This window comes from Pistacia vera, unplaced genomic scaffold (assembly GCF_008641045.1).
Source record: "Pistacia vera cultivar Batoury unplaced genomic scaffold, PisVer_v2 Contig11, whole genome shotgun sequence".
Lineage (NCBI taxonomy): Eukaryota > Viridiplantae > Streptophyta > Magnoliopsida > Sapindales > Anacardiaceae > Pistacia > Pistacia vera.
In genome coordinates, this window is record NW_022195137.1 from 1,223,681 (window position 1) to 1,238,840 (window position 15,160).

A 15,160-nucleotide genomic window follows, 5' to 3' on the forward strand; every position below is an offset into this window, starting at 1 on the left:
TAAAATGCTTCATCCCCAAAAGAGAAGAATCAGATGTAGGGGCCAACAAACTGGTCGATTTTGGTTCTTGCAACTCAGAAAGATCAGATTGAGCTGGCATTTCAGTTTCTTCACCACAAGTAACAACAATCACAGACAATTTTCCACTTTTCACTAGTTGCTGCTGGACTTTTGGCAACAACTCTATGCATGAATCCTGTTTAACATGTATAATAAATTCAAGAAAATTTATAACTAGAATATCTATCTTTAATAAGTGCTCAACTAACTTCTTCAAGAAAGTATTAATGACAAAAGAATATATGAATGTGCCATGTAAACAAACTAAGTGTAAGCTTCTTCTTGATGTTCCATGGATAATACAGATGGAGCCCAAGTCTCGTAGAGACACCCTTTCTCCTTTCTTCTTCCTCTTCTCTGGGGTTGTAAAGTTTCATCTTCCTAATCCTGGAAGCTACCTCTCTTTTGCTTATATCAGCCTCAGAGAAGTCTTTAGGGACATGTGTTGTTGCTTCTCTTGTCTTAGTTGGCCAAGTCCAAGCTTTATCGAAAAGCGTTAGTTCTATCGCAGGAGAAGTGGCAGCAAACGGAGAATTGAATGGAGGGTAGGCTATTGGTTGTTTCGCCATAGTTGAAGATATCTGATGGGTCTTTTCCATCTTCCTCTTCATTTTGATTTTCTCTTATGACCCACAAGAATGGAGGAGATTGCACGTGGGTTGCTAAATAAAAATAAAGAAGGGAAGACAAGATGGCTAAGAAAGAATTCCCTAACTGCATTCAAAGAAGTAGAAGTCCCTCTTCCTGATTCCCTTGACCCTGTTCTCACCAAAGGTGTTCTGATCTGTCCATCCATCATACCTGGTAGCTTGTGTCTCACTCATATTGACCCAGGCAGGAGAAGAATTTTGGAGTCTATCGAATACTAGCCATGAGTAAGAGTGAGATGGGAGAATGTGCTAAACTGATTGAAGATATTTGGAAGACGGGAGTGAGAGTGAGTAAGAATGAAAAGGACGGGCATCCATTCCTCCAAACTTAAGGGACGCCCGTCCACAGTTTATGAACGGGCGTCCAAAATTAAGGGACGCTCGTCCACAATTTATGGATAGACGTCCAAAATCAAGGGACGCCCATCCACAATTTATGGATGGGTGTCCAAAATTAAGGGACGGCCATCCATAACTAATGAACGATCGTCCCTAATTTTTATAAAAAAATTTTATTCTATTTTACTGGTGGATGGGCGTCCTTTAAATGGGGACGCCCGTCCGTAGTAAATGGACCCCCGTCCATATAATATGGACGGGAGTCCATCGTAAGTGAACTGCTGTTCATCGCTGATGAACGACCATTCACTAGAAAAAAAATTAATAACGTGAAACGTGTCTGATTTGCTGGTGTGAATTATGGAACACGTAGGTCGGTACAAGATTTTGGTGTAAAAAAATTGGTGTCCGTAGCATTATTGTTCATTTGAAACTTGTTGTTATGTCGTCTCTAGCCACATGGTAGGTGGGTTCCTAGAGATATTATCTGCTTTGGGCCACAGGTTGGACTGCTAGCAGACCCACACAATTTTATCCTGAAAAGGCACATCTGGGTGGTGATGGTGTTCTTGTGATATATAAGCGACCAATACTTTCGTCTCCTAGCCAATGTGGGAGTTTGATATCAACACAACCCCCTAGACGAGGGGCTTGTAAGGTTTGGCGTGGATATAAATTGGCATGCTTAGCCCAGGTAAACACGAGCCTTCCTTTTTAGCGCCAATTGTTGCTATGCCGTCTCTAGTCACATGGTAGGTGGGTTCCTATAGGTATTGTTTGCTTTGGGCCACAGGTTTGACTGCTGGCAGGCTCGCACAGTTTGTCTTGAAAAGACGCCTTTGGGTGGTGAGGGTGTCCTTGTGCTATATAAGTGACCAAGACCCTTATCTCCTAGCCGATGTGGGAGTTTGACATCAACATGACTTATAACATCACACTTTAGACTTTAAATTTCAATTTAGTATCTATAGATATTAGTTGAAATCTAAAACAACATACATAAATAACTTAAATATTAAAGCTAGAGAGGATTTAGTACTTATAACATTGGATTTGATACTTAAAATAATAGATATAAAACCTACAACTCAAACTTAAAACTTACCCAAAACCCCAAGGGGTTGAATTGGCGGTCAAGAAAGTTTGTTCTCTATATTGACTTCTTGGGTTCAAGCCACCTTGGGGTCATCTACTATATTTGTGACATACCTTGGAACATTGGCAATGTAAGGCTGTGTTTGTTTTATTATTTTGAATATTATTTTTGAAAAAGTTGAGTTGAGTTGTTATTACGAGGATACGATTTGAAAACTAACAAAACACCCAATAGGTTTGTTAATTTTCTTAAACACCCCTTAAAATAAAACATTGAAAATTAACAAAAACACCTCCACCCACCCATTAAATGTCGGCAGCCGGTCGCCATCACCGGAGGGTGGCTGGAGGGTTTTTTTGTTAATTTTTGATGTTTTATTGTAGGAGGTATTTAACTAAATTAACAAACCTAGGGAGTTTAAAAATAGTTGAATAGAATATGATTTGATTTTAAGAATAGGGAAACAACTATGTATTTTGGGTACGATAGAAATAGGATACGAAAACAAACGCAACCTAAGGTGTTCAATGGACTCCAAGGATTAGTTGAGGTGTGTGTAAGCTGTCCTAGACACCCTAGTCATTAAAAAAAAAAATCTATGATTTAAAACAATATACGATGAAATTTACTATACTATATTTGAAACTTTAAACATCAAAATTGGAATTAGTATAACTTGAAACTTTTTAACATTAGAGTTTATAATTGGTTTTATTTAAAATCATAATTTTATTTTAAAAAATCAATCTAAATAAATCATATTATTGTTTTATCCCATTTTTGGGACAATGGTATGGATTGCAACTTGCAAGAATAGGCTGTTCCCTGGTTGCCACATGGCAGACTGGTTACGAATTACGATACGCAAAGTCCGTAGAAGAATTGTTAAATTAAATTTAAAGATTACATGTGAAAACAACCCTGCAAATTCAGGTTTCACGTAAAAGGGATTTTTAATGACCTCTGAGGGCATTGGAAAGTAACAAATATCCCAAATATTTCACAGACAACTCGCATCAAATATAAAATCAAAGATAATAAAATTTCATGAAACTATAAAGAATAGAACTAAGTTTATAACCTAATTTTAAAAATTTCTCTCACAATTTTTAAAATGACAAAAAATCTAGTCAGTTTGTAAAATAAATACTATTTATTTGTATTAATCATGCCTACATATATACGAACTAACTAATGGCGAATTGTCATGTTAAAAATTGTGAGAGACGGTTGTGAACCTAACATTATTGAATTATAAATACCCTAATTTTTTTCCCTTCTATTAATATATTAAATAGATAAATTTATATTTTTAAATAAAATTTAGTTAAATGATTAATAACAATATGAAGGGTAGTCTAGTCTTTTTCTGTCTGTCGGATATTGGGGTTGGGGATGTAATTGTTATAATCCCAAATGTGAACCGAACCCGAAACTAATAGGATTTAAAAATTGAAAACAAAAATGAGTTAAAACGCATATCTAGATTCTTTCCTTAATGTGAAGTTGAAGTTCTAGAATGACTGAAATTTTCCTGTAAAATCCTTCTCCTAAACGAAAGAAAATTCCGTATTGTAAAATTGACTTTTCGCTACTCTGTTTCCGTTTCTCTCATTTGTAAATTCTCTTCTCCTTCTCGACGTTCATAAAACCATCTCTTCACCTTCAACATCAATTCTTACAATCTCAGTTATGTCGAATTCGGATTCTGATTCCTCATCATACAGTGGTCCCGAGTACAAAAATTTCAGGCAAATCACCCGTGACAGTAAGTTCTTTCTCTCTCTCTTTTTCTCTTTATTCATTCATAATGTATTGTAAAATCGAGCATTTCTGTTATTGAACTCATTTTCGTATTTTTTATTATTTTAATTTAAATTGGAGTTTAGGATTATTGCATGAAATGCTTGGGTCCGCGAAAACAGGGAGCTCAAAATCAACCTGGAAGGTGATCGTGTTTCTTTAATTTAACTTGTGTTTGATTTGATTTTTGTTATGTTAAAAGGATTAGAGGGTTTTACAAGTAATTTAGGTTACTTACATTATCTGCAGGTACTGATAATGGACAAACTTACAGTTAAGGTTATGTCTTACTCATGCAAGATGGCTGACATCACACAAGAAGGAGTTTCATGTAGGAATCAATTATTAATCATTTCTATTTTTTATTATGCAATTATAAAGTTTCCAAACAGATGGGAGATTGTTGCATTCCATTTTTGTTCACTTAAATTTTATGCTTAGGTGTTGGGATAATGGTGGAGGTTTATTTATCTATTTAAATTTATTTTTTTCATGGGAAACAAGAAAAAAGTTCGATTTTTTTCTTTGTTTCGTGCAGTGGTAGAAGATATAAACAGACGGAGACAGCCATTGCCCTCTATGGATGCTATATACTTTATCCAGCCAACCAAAGAGAAGTAATTATTGGGTTTTGCTTTTTTTATCTTCTTTGAATATCCCTCTCTCTCTCTCTCTCTCTCTTTTTTTTTTTTTTTTTTTCTTACCCTTTTTAAATCGTCTTCTACTCATTTCTCACTATAATGTGAAACCCTAACTAGCTATATTTAGTTAGGGTTTTTTTTTTTTTGAACCATTCATATTTTGCATTGGTATAATGACCAGTGAGTTTAGCCCTTTTGATGTCTTATTTGTGCTGTTAGGAATTAAGTTATCCATATAATTACTTCTTCCATGCATTGACTTATATTCTTTCATTTCTTCTATTTCATTTTCTGAATCTTATTTACTAGTTTTGTCTGCATTTAACCATTTTACAGCTAGTTAACCAAACGAATTAAAATCAGCTGTATCCACGTTGTTTTGTCACAGTTGCATTCTTTTTGAAGAAATAATTGAAATGATAGATATGTGTTTCTATAGAATAGGCACATGGATGATAGCTCTCTCTTTCTTTCTTTCTCTGTACACCAGCTTATTTCTTTCTTTTTTTTGGCAGTGTTCTATTGTTCCTGTCGGACATGTCTGGAAAATTGCCTTTATATAAAAAGTATGTGAAAGAATTTATGTACTATCCTAAATTGTTTTTGTGTTTTTGTTTTAGAAGTTCGAGCGTTCTTTTTTATTGAATAAGTTTTATTCTTTGTTGGAAGGGCGTTTGTTTTCTTTAGTTCGCCTATTTCAAGAGAATTGGTTACTCACATCAGGAAGGATACAAAAGTTTTAACTCGCATAGGTGCTCTGAGAGAGGTTGGGTCTTTTGCTTTTTAAAACTTATACTTTCTTCAGATTGATTGTGGTGCATAAGCAACATAAATTTGTCCATTAGTTCCTTTCCTTCTCTTCTTTCATATTGGTTTCTAACTTATTTTTGCATACTGATATTTTCTTTTTTCATTTGGTTGAGAAATATGCAGATGAATTTGGAATACTTTGCCATAGACAGCCAGGTATGTGATGCTATGTTTTGTAGTTGAATTTATGTATAACCTAGATGCACACAAATGATGATTTTTGTCACCAGATTGCTATCTTTTTTTTTGAGTGTACTGCAACTTCCATGACCATTTATTTTCCATACGCTAAATAGAATTAGTCAGATTATTCTTGACAGCCAGGTTTTATGTCATGTGATTGTAAATTTTCCTTCTTCCAGTGACTGTACTGTTAGCAAAAGTCTACATGTTAAGGCCATAACTCATAGTTTCATTATGATGCCAAATATATCCTTGTAGCTCATGTTGTGATGTTCATCTGGATCAGGATTGTTGGTTCTTTATTTATTTATTTATTGTTGGTATTATGGAATGCAAGGGCTCAAAATGTGGCAATGATTTTTTTATTTTTTATTTTTTGTAAGGATGCTGTTATTGTGTGATATTACTTCTATTTGGTCTTTTTCTTCTTTTTTCAGTGCGTGCATGAGATTACATCTAATTGATCAGTTTCTCTTTCCTGTGTTATTGCCTGTTTATGCTATGGACAGATTTCTTCTCTTTGGGGCAACAATAAAATCTTGTATTCATTCAACTCAAGTTCCAAAATTCTTCACATGCCAATTTCCAATTGGTGCTTATAATATTTGGAACCATCAAATGTTACAAACTGCATACAAGCAGCCTAAAGTAGAAGAATTTTGAAAATCAATTTTTTGAGGGAAATTGATTTTTTTTTTTTTTTTTTGGGATATTGGATAAGTATATGTATTCTACAGTTTTCTTGCGTCCCACTAACGGAACAATAAATTTTTGATGGAACATTTTCATAGACTTAAATTCTCAAATGGCTCATTAGGAAAAGATTTATGTATCTTGTTTGTTTTTGAAAGTACAAAATATTGATTCATGCTATCTTTCATTTGGTTAGTCATTTCTTGCATTGTAGACAGTGTAATGTTATTGTCGTGTTATAGTCAACTGTAATTTTCCTGAGTACAGGGCTTTGTCACTGATAACGAAAGGGCCTTAGAGGAACTTTTTGGTGATGAGGAAAATCCTCGCAAAGGTGATGCATGTTTAAATGTGATGGCTACACGCATTGCTACGGTTTTCGCTTCATTAAGGGTATTTATAATCAATATTTCATGTAGATTCTTTAGTATTTTAATTTTTCTGAGTCTTGTATGTTTTCTACATTCCAGGAGTTTCCTTCTGTCCGCTACCGGGCTGCCAAGACACTTGATACAATGACAGTTACAACTTTCAATGATCTAGTTCCTACAAAGCTTGCAGCCGGAGTGTGGAACTGTCTCCTGAAATATAGACAGACTATTGAGAATTTCCCTCAGACAGAAACATGCGAGTTGCTTATCCTAGATCGTTCTGTTGATCAGGTCTTTTAGTGCTGGAATATGAACTTTCTAAAGTTCTTGCTGCATAGCTTGTCTATATTACTTATAATATGTTTCTTTTGCTTTTCTAGATTGCTCCTATCATACATGAGTGGACATATGATGCCATTTGCCATGATTTACTGAATATGGAAGGTAATAAATTTGTGCAAGAGGTAAGTTCTAATTTTTGAAGTTCTATCTTGTCTTGAATCATCTACTTGATGATTTCCTATGGATATCTTAGAACAAGGACTCACATTATATCAGTTTCCAAGCAAAACAGGTGGTCTACCAGAGAAAAAAGAATTTCTTTTGGAGGAGCATGATCCTGTTTGGCTTGAACTTCGTCATGCACATATAGCAGATGTATGTTTCCTGTTGTTACTTTGTTTTCACTTTTGCCCTTTATTTTATTTTATTTATACACAAATTCTACCGTGTTCTTTGATTGTCAGGCTAGTGAGCGTTTACATGAGAAGATGACCAACTTTGTATCAAAGAACAAAGCTGTTCAAATTCAACAAGGTTCAAGGTCAGTGAAAGTTCGTTATTTTTTCCATGAAAGCATTGGAGAAGCTATTGCGTACCTTCTGTTATCTTTTAAAGTTTTATCAATTTCTTAAAGCTAATGTCTGTTTATTAGTTCATTCAGTTTCTGGAATATTGCTTCAATTCATTAATGACTTACAGATAACATTAGAACCTCCAAACAATATGTAATTGATATAATTATCAGCTTGAGAATTCTGGTGGCAACGCCAAGATGTTGAAAATCAGTGAATAATAATATGTAATGTACAGTTACCATCGTCTTACATAACAAGTTGAACCTTAACTCCCCTTAGATTTTTAAACATCTGGAATGAAGTGTTTGTCTGGTGTGTTGATAGACTAGATATTTGAAAATAAAAAATACAGATTTTTTTTCTGTTGTCATTTAGAATATTATTTTTCACTATAGATCGGATCATCAGATTAACAACACATATCTTAGGAATTTTCGTTTACCTCATCCTTGGGCTTACAGAAGATGGATTAATGTCTTCAAATTGATCCTTGAAAACTTTGGACTTCATAAATTGACTAATTTCTTTATGTTGATCATTGGAAACTTCAGATATATTATTATGAGAGAGAGGATTTGTATTCCACAGTCAACACTATGGTTACACTGTTACTTGGTCAACAGATAGAACACAGTATGAGTATCTGGTGGTTAAATCAGATTTATAGCTATACTTTTGGAAATTTGTTTAAAGTAGAAAGCATCCTTGATATAGAAGTTAGGTTGAAAATTTAACTAGGAGATGATTAGTCTGCTGCAAATAGGCTCGTCATCTTACAATTTTTTGGTGCAAGTTTTGAGTAATATTCTCAGGTTTAATGACATAATTCCCCTGAGGTTTGATTGAATAACAAAAATGCCCCTACTGCTAAGTTTTAGATGTTAAAATAAACGATAAGAGGACAATTCGGTAAACACTAATTAAATTCTAATACTGTAAATTCTAATGGCTCACCAACAGTTCACTAATAGTAGGGATTTTTTAGTTATTTTGGAATTCTCAAGAGGATTTTTATTTAATTAAACCTTTGTTTGGGGGGTTGGGCGTTGATTGTGAAATCATCAACTATATATTTTTTTTTAATTTTCTTGTTTTTTTTAAACTTTTGTGAGTGTGGAAGGGCAAAAACAATAAACTGTAGATTTATAATTTCTTAATCATTATTATTAAGTACTCAAACGGTGATTAAGTACTCCAATGTGTGGGTGTTTGTAAGTACTGATTTTTGGCCCATGCTGACCAAGATACTTGCACAAAGATATCTTGCCTGTCAGGTTGTAGTATTGTATGCACTTCCATCTCTAATTGTTTATAAAGAACTTCAAGGTTCTTCTTTCTTTATTCAGCGTACTTGAGAAGGGGTTGTTACACGATCATTTTTTTGGGGCTGTTCTTGTTGTAAGCATTTGTCCCATATCTATAAAGGCTAGTTAGATATTGATTCACAGTTACAGGGTGTAGGTTTGTTCCCTAAGGGCTCTTATTTTTGCGGAGACCTAGCGCACTTTGTAATTGTTCTTTATTAATACAACTTTTCTTGTCTATCAGGAAAAAAAACAGTATTGCTGTGAACCTTTTTATTTAACTAGTTTTCTAGTTTTAATTCTCTATTTTGTTTTGGTTTCCACCTTGAATTTCATTGTGAGTTTAAATATAATTTATGATTTCTTTCATATGAACTTCTATACAATTTTTCTTCATCCCTTCTTTATTATGCATTATTTTTCGGCGTTTCCCCTCTTTAAAGCTGAAATAATTAGCCAGACAACTGTTCTAATGTTTATCTAGTATAGGCAGTGTAATTGTTTGTTTTTGGTTTGATTTTGAAACTTGGCCAAGTGTATCTATCCTGTTAGTTACTGTCAATATGTTTCTGAAAACAATACCTGTTGTGCAGAGATGGTAGTGAACTTTCTACAAGGGATTTGCAGAAGATGGTTCATGCATTGCCACAATACAATGAGCAAATTGATAAGCTTTCCCTCCATGTAGAGGTTAGTTTCTTGTTTTTGCGAATTTAAGTATTTAAATATCATTGGTCCACACCTCCCCTGACATCCTACCCCAGTAAAGAAACCCCCAAACACATGCTCACAGAGATGTCTCAGTTTTACAACCTAGGTGAGCAAGTGTGGTGTGCCATGTGATTCTTGTCTTGAATTTTGGGTAGATGCAATGTGGATCACCGTGCAATTTGCCAATTGGTTTTACTCTGAATTAATTCAACACGTAATGCATTGCATGCCATGTAGATCATGGTGCAATATTCTTATATTGACATCCATTGTTTCACCTTCTTGTGTTCAGTTTTTGTCATTGCTGCCAAAGGATATAGTTCTCCACAACTTTCTAATGGAAAAAAAGATGGTTTTACGATTAAAAACGTTGGCTGGTACCCATTGTATTTGAAACACTCGTTTGTGTGTATGTACTGCCCACATTCGATGAAACACCAATTCTTTTATCTTAATGGGAAACTTATTCAGATCAATGAATTGAATTGATGTTCAAGTATTATTTAATCTTTCCTTTTCCTCTGTCTCATTTCTTTATACATTGTATGGAAGTTACATTCATTGTGTTTCATGGTTTTGTATTTGTCATAAAAGTTGTATATATTGTGAAAAATCTTTTGAATGTTGATTTATTATTTTTTTTTAAGCATGATTCTTTTGCTATTATTGCTTTAATGTACATGTCAATTTTTTGGACTAATTTCCTTTATGTCTGGACTTTGTATGGTATCTTTTCATAGTTTTCCACGATTATATTTTACGTTCTCTGATAGAATTGGAATAAATAGTTAGATAAACTTTGCTTTATTTGTTTGAAATTGCTGAAGTGTTTGAATGGTGCTGATATAAATTATTCTTTTTTATTTTTCCAAAGCTTTGACTCTATCTTTTTGTCTCATTTTTCATGTTAAATTCATGTCCTTAAACAAGTGAAAAAGAAATAATTTATCTTAAATTTCTCTTTGCTTGAATCATTATTTTTCTTAAAGTATTTAGGATAGATTTAGTTGTCCACTTATTGAAGAATTTGATAGGAGCCATGAGATCATGGATAATAGATCATATTGTACAGATAGCAGGAAAAGTCAACAAAATGATCAGGGAGTTAGGACTCAAAGAACTTGGGCAGCTGGAGCAGGATCTTGTTTTTGGTGATGCTGGAATGAAGGACGTGATTAAGTTTTTAACTACAAAAGAGGTATGAACTTGTATGTATGAAGGAATATATTATTTCTTGTAAGTATATTCATGAAATTAAAGTATACTTTTATGCAGGATTTGACTTGTGAAAATAAGTTACGGTTATTGATGATTCTTGCATCCATGTATCCTGAGAAGTTGGAGGGTGACAAGGGTATGAATTTAATGAAGGTTGGCATTTTTATCTCTTATGTCCTTTTTAATGGATTATGCTTTTTTTTTTGGTCTCTTCTTGTGTGGTACTAATGTTAATTAGTAAACCTTTTGTCATGTATTGGCAGCCTTGATCTTTTTGAAATTTTTGGTATGCACATCAGTTTTGTTGATGACTACATATTTCCTTCTTGCTTTGAGGGCTAATGTGTGTATACCTTTCAGATAGCAAAATTACCACCAGATGATATGACTGCTGTACAGAATATGAGATTTCTTGGGGGATCATCAATTAGCAAAAAGAATTCAGTTGGGACCTTTGCTCTGAAGTTTGATATCCATAAGGTAAATCCATATATGTTGGTTGAAATGATGCTTCTTATTGTTGGATATATGCCCTGGTTTGTGTCCTCACTTTCTAGTTATCTAATTGTCTGAAGAAGAAGAAGAGGGCTGCTAGGAAAGACCGCAGTGATGAAGAGCATAAATGGCAGTTATCACGCTTTTACCCCATGATAGAGGTACATCTAAAGTTAGGTTATTGCTTTAATGTTTAAAATCATATATAGTCATGATGCACTTACTCCTAGTATCAGCTGAGGCTACATTGCACTTTCAATACATATGGTCCATTTGGTACAACTTATGCAAGTAGAGCTTATGAAAGTATAGTTTTTATTAAAAAAAAAAAAAAAAAAAATTGTTGATTGTTTTGATAGAAAAATGCAGAAGAGGTTTCTAGTATTACATTACTAAAAAGGGCTTTAAATAGAAGAGAATAATATAGGGGTTTTCTTTGTAATTCTCAGAGTTTGTGGTGGTCAAGAGTGATTTCCGAAGTTTTAGGTGGTGTAATTTGTATTAACCCTTTTATCATGTATTGTTTATCTCAGTGAAATCCCAAATTTTTTATGAAATGTTTCAAGTTCATCCTGCATCATGTTAAAGGGAGTCAATTGATAAATCCGACAACTCAACTCAAAAGTAAATAGCAGTAACTATAGTAAAGGGATTTTTCCTTTAAACCCCTCAAGGTTTACTGAAAATCATAAACCCCCTCAGGTACTGGTGAATACGTTCAACCCCTTACTGTCGAGATTCTTTCGTTAGTTTTAACGAGATAAAGGATAAAAGAGTAAATGTCCATAAAGTTTTATAATTACTAAGAGTTGATACTGTTACACCCCCTTAAACTGTAAAAACTCCTTTGAACCCAAAAACTCCAAAAACTATGACATAGGTCCACTAGAATTAGTTTTTCTTGTTAAATATGAAGTTGACTAATTTTGACCTAACACAATTATTAATTTACCTAAATTATATTGTGAAATTGACTATTTTACCCTAAAATTTATTAGCAACTAATTTTTAAATTCAAGAAAAAGTAAAATAACTAATAAAAATTTAAAATATTCTTAAATAAAAAGGAACCAAAAATACTTCTAAGAATTTAGAAAAATTAAGAATACTTTAAAAAATACTAAAAACCCCCAAAACAAAACTAAATTGAAAATTTAAAGTTTTTAAAGTTCTTCAATTTTTGATTATTTTATTTAGTTATTTCTTTTTCTTTTTTTTTTCATTATTCTAGATCTTTTTCCATTTTTTCAGTTTTTTCTTTCAGATTTCTAAGTTTCCTTCTTTTGGATTTTATTATTTTATTTTTTTCGTAAAAGTTTCAAATATTTTATACAATTTAATATTTTTTTTAAGTCTAACATGTGAGGCGAGGGGGGCTGGGTTGGTTTCGATGGGTGTTAGGGGCTGCTAGATTTAGAGTCAAAGTGGATGGGAAGAGCTCTTGTGCAAAATCTTGCCCAAATTGCTGATGGAAACAAGCAACCCAACGATAAATTTTGGTTGTGAAAAGTGTTGCAAAGAACATGGTGCTGACTTATAGGAGCCAATATCACCCTGAAAAATTGGGTAAACATGTGAGGACTAATCGTTTCCACTCATTAGTGTATCTAATGGCCTTAACTTTTAAGATAGTTGTGTAAAACAATTTTCAATCAAGTTTTATTTGAGCAAGAGTTCTCTCACAAAGTTGATGCTAGGGGTCAGATTGTGGGCATACGGAGGCAATCATTAACATAATACTCGCAGATGCCTCAACCATCTTTACTTGTTGGTGTTATATGGAAGACATTGAGGAGTTTGTTTGATGCTTAATATTAGGTTATGCAATTTAAGGAATTTTACTTCACACTAACAGTCTAGACTATTAAAAGGGTTGGATAGGACCTTTTCTTAACATGAAATTATGTTCAAAATGTATGGCATCATTGGGGTTGGTAGTGGGTGTCAACAATGGCTTATAGCAAGGAAATCTCGAACCTTATGAATCCTACATATATTTCTTTCCTGTTTCTAATCTTTATAATTATCATCTTTCCTTTTATTGTTCTTTCTTTGAAGTTTCTTGTTGCTAGAATGGAGAGATTGAATATTTGTTTGTGTGGAAGAATGTGTAATTTTATTCTACAGATTTAGGTGTAGGTTTCCCTCTATAGACTTTTGTTATGAAGACATAGTGTCATTATATCTTGGGGTTTATTTTCTTTTATACCCTTCAGTCGATCTATTTTGACTTAATGGTGGAGATACTATTTGTCATTTTCAGGAACTTATTGGAAAACTTAGTAAAAGAGAACTACCAAAGGATGATTATCCATGTATGAACGATCCTAGTACAAGTTTCCATGGTACAACCCATCCTGCAATATATGAAGCTCCAGCAGCTCATTCAATGAGATCCAGACCGAGACCAACATGGGCCCGACCACGGAATTCTGATGATGGATATTCAAGGTGCTCTTGTTTTCTTTGGATAGATTCCTGGGTTTGACTAATCTGTCTCATTATGACTTCTAGTGTTTTTAAGGCATCTCTCTTATGGGAACAAATTTACATTAAGTGTGATGCCCTACATAGTCTTGGTGGTTGTGACTGATGTGCAACTTGTTTTTATCCTTTTTATGAGTATTTTGGCTGTAAAAAGAAAATGTGTACTTATGCATTAATCTTAAATTGCTTACATTATCCATCGATCTACCTATGCATGTATTAGAATTTCTCTGCTTTGGTAAATGGCCTCAAAGTTAAATTGTAGGCTTATCTCTATGCTATTTTCATTGTTAATTTGATTTGTATCGTTCTCTTCTGTAATACAGTGATTCAGTGCTAAGATATGCATCTGGTGATTTAAAGAAGATGGGTCAACGTATTTTTGTATTTATCATTGGTGGAGCTACTAGATCAGAGGTATGAAGAGCTTTTTATTCATAACTAGATAGAGTATATAACGGTGGCCACTATGGCGTTGTTAATAGTACAAAATGTTTTCCATCCGCAGTTAAGGGTATGTCACAAGCTATCAACAAGGTTGAACAGGGAAGTCATTCTGGGATCATCAAGTCTCGATGATCCTCCTCAGTTTATTGCGGTATTTGCTTTCTCCCGTAGTTCTTCCTATACCATCCAAATGCGTTGCCTAACAATCTTGCGTTGTTTTGATTTGCAGAAAGTGAAGATGCTGACCGCACATGAACTTTCATTAGACGATATCCAGATCTAAATATGGTTTAGCTGCAGTTCTGATTCAGATACATAACTTTATATATTATATATATAGTCTAATCTACATTAATCTTTCTAACAGTTGATCAAAATGGATGCGTCTAGATATCTGTAGTTGGCGTGTCTAGCTCTAGAATATTTTGGATGAGCGTTCTGCCAGGTCAGGTTATGCTTTTCGATGTGTATTATAATTGATTTGTTAGTTGTATAGTTTTTATTATATTTAATAAGAAGAAGTAATTGAAATCTGGAATTTAACCTACATGCGGGTTTTCTCTTTAATTCTGCATTGAACGGTAAATGATTACATCATCCTATCTCTGTTTTCACATGTAAAGCTCAAGCCAAAAAACAAATATTTGGTTTTTCTATTTTTTGTTTCAATTGGTATTGATGTTGCTTTAAAATCATAAAAATTCCATTCTGCTTATCTATTTTAGACTGGTTTATTATGTACATACATGCATTATTTTAATTAATTAATTAATTACAGAGCTTCGGTGGATTATGAGTAGACAGATAGGCCGTTAGCACAAGATATAGGTTGAAACAAATTTGCTGGCACCTTCAATTTTGGGCATATTATTGGCTTCTTTTCAATTCCAAAAATCTTATACATATATAACGAGTAATGCTACATCTACAAATAAGTTTTATAAGGATTTGTGTACAAACTAATATGACACAAAATAAATGGAAGAGTGAATATG

General features: G+C 33.4%; 1 protein-coding gene across 4 annotated transcripts; it reads left to right on the forward strand.

Moving 5' to 3' along the window:
• Positions 1 to 3,606: 3,606 nt before the first annotated feature.
• LOC116138828 (SNARE-interacting protein KEULE-like) lies at positions 3,607 to 14,703 on the forward strand. 4 transcript variants are annotated; one of them, XM_031424487.1, is made up of 21 exons: positions 3,607 to 3,913; positions 4,035 to 4,093; positions 4,198 to 4,279; positions 4,487 to 4,565; positions 5,105 to 5,155; positions 5,259 to 5,355; positions 5,523 to 5,555; positions 6,543 to 6,668; positions 6,746 to 6,937; positions 7,027 to 7,110; positions 7,205 to 7,303; positions 7,393 to 7,469; positions 9,401 to 9,497; positions 10,591 to 10,716; positions 10,794 to 10,889; positions 11,097 to 11,216; positions 11,312 to 11,392; positions 13,495 to 13,682; positions 14,045 to 14,135; positions 14,227 to 14,316; positions 14,395 to 14,703. In XM_031424487.1, exons 1-21 carry the CDS (start codon positions 3,838 to 3,840, stop codon positions 14,446 to 14,448), a joined length of 1,998 nt encoding a protein of 665 aa, XP_031280347.1. In that variant the 5' UTR covers positions 3,607 to 3,837; the 3' UTR covers positions 14,449 to 14,703. The 4 variants fall into 4 exon arrangements, with proteins under 4 accessions (XP_031280347.1, XP_031280355.1, XP_031280360.1 ...); XM_031424495.1 differs by having other exon boundaries at positions 7,027 to 7,090; positions 7,221 to 7,303; XM_031424500.1 differs by lacking the exons at positions 3,607 to 3,913; positions 4,198 to 4,279 and having other exon boundaries at positions 4,075 to 4,093.
• The last annotated feature ends 457 nt before the right edge of the window (positions 14,704 to 15,160 follow it).

Bases quoted from the DNA above. Each gene is read 5' to 3' on its own strand.
- LOC116138828 (XM_031424487.1), top strand. From the start codon at position 3,838: ATGTCGAATTCGGATTCTGATTCCTCATCATACAGTGGTCCCGAGTAC. The intron at 7,111-7,204 runs GTAAGTTCTAAT...ACATTATATCAG, and splicing joins GTAATAAATTTGTGCAAGAG to TTTCCAAGCAAAACAGGTGG. The intron at 11,217-11,311 runs GTAAATCCATAT...AATTGTCTGAAG, and splicing joins TGAAGTTTGATATCCATAAG to AAGAAGAAGAGGGCTGCTAG.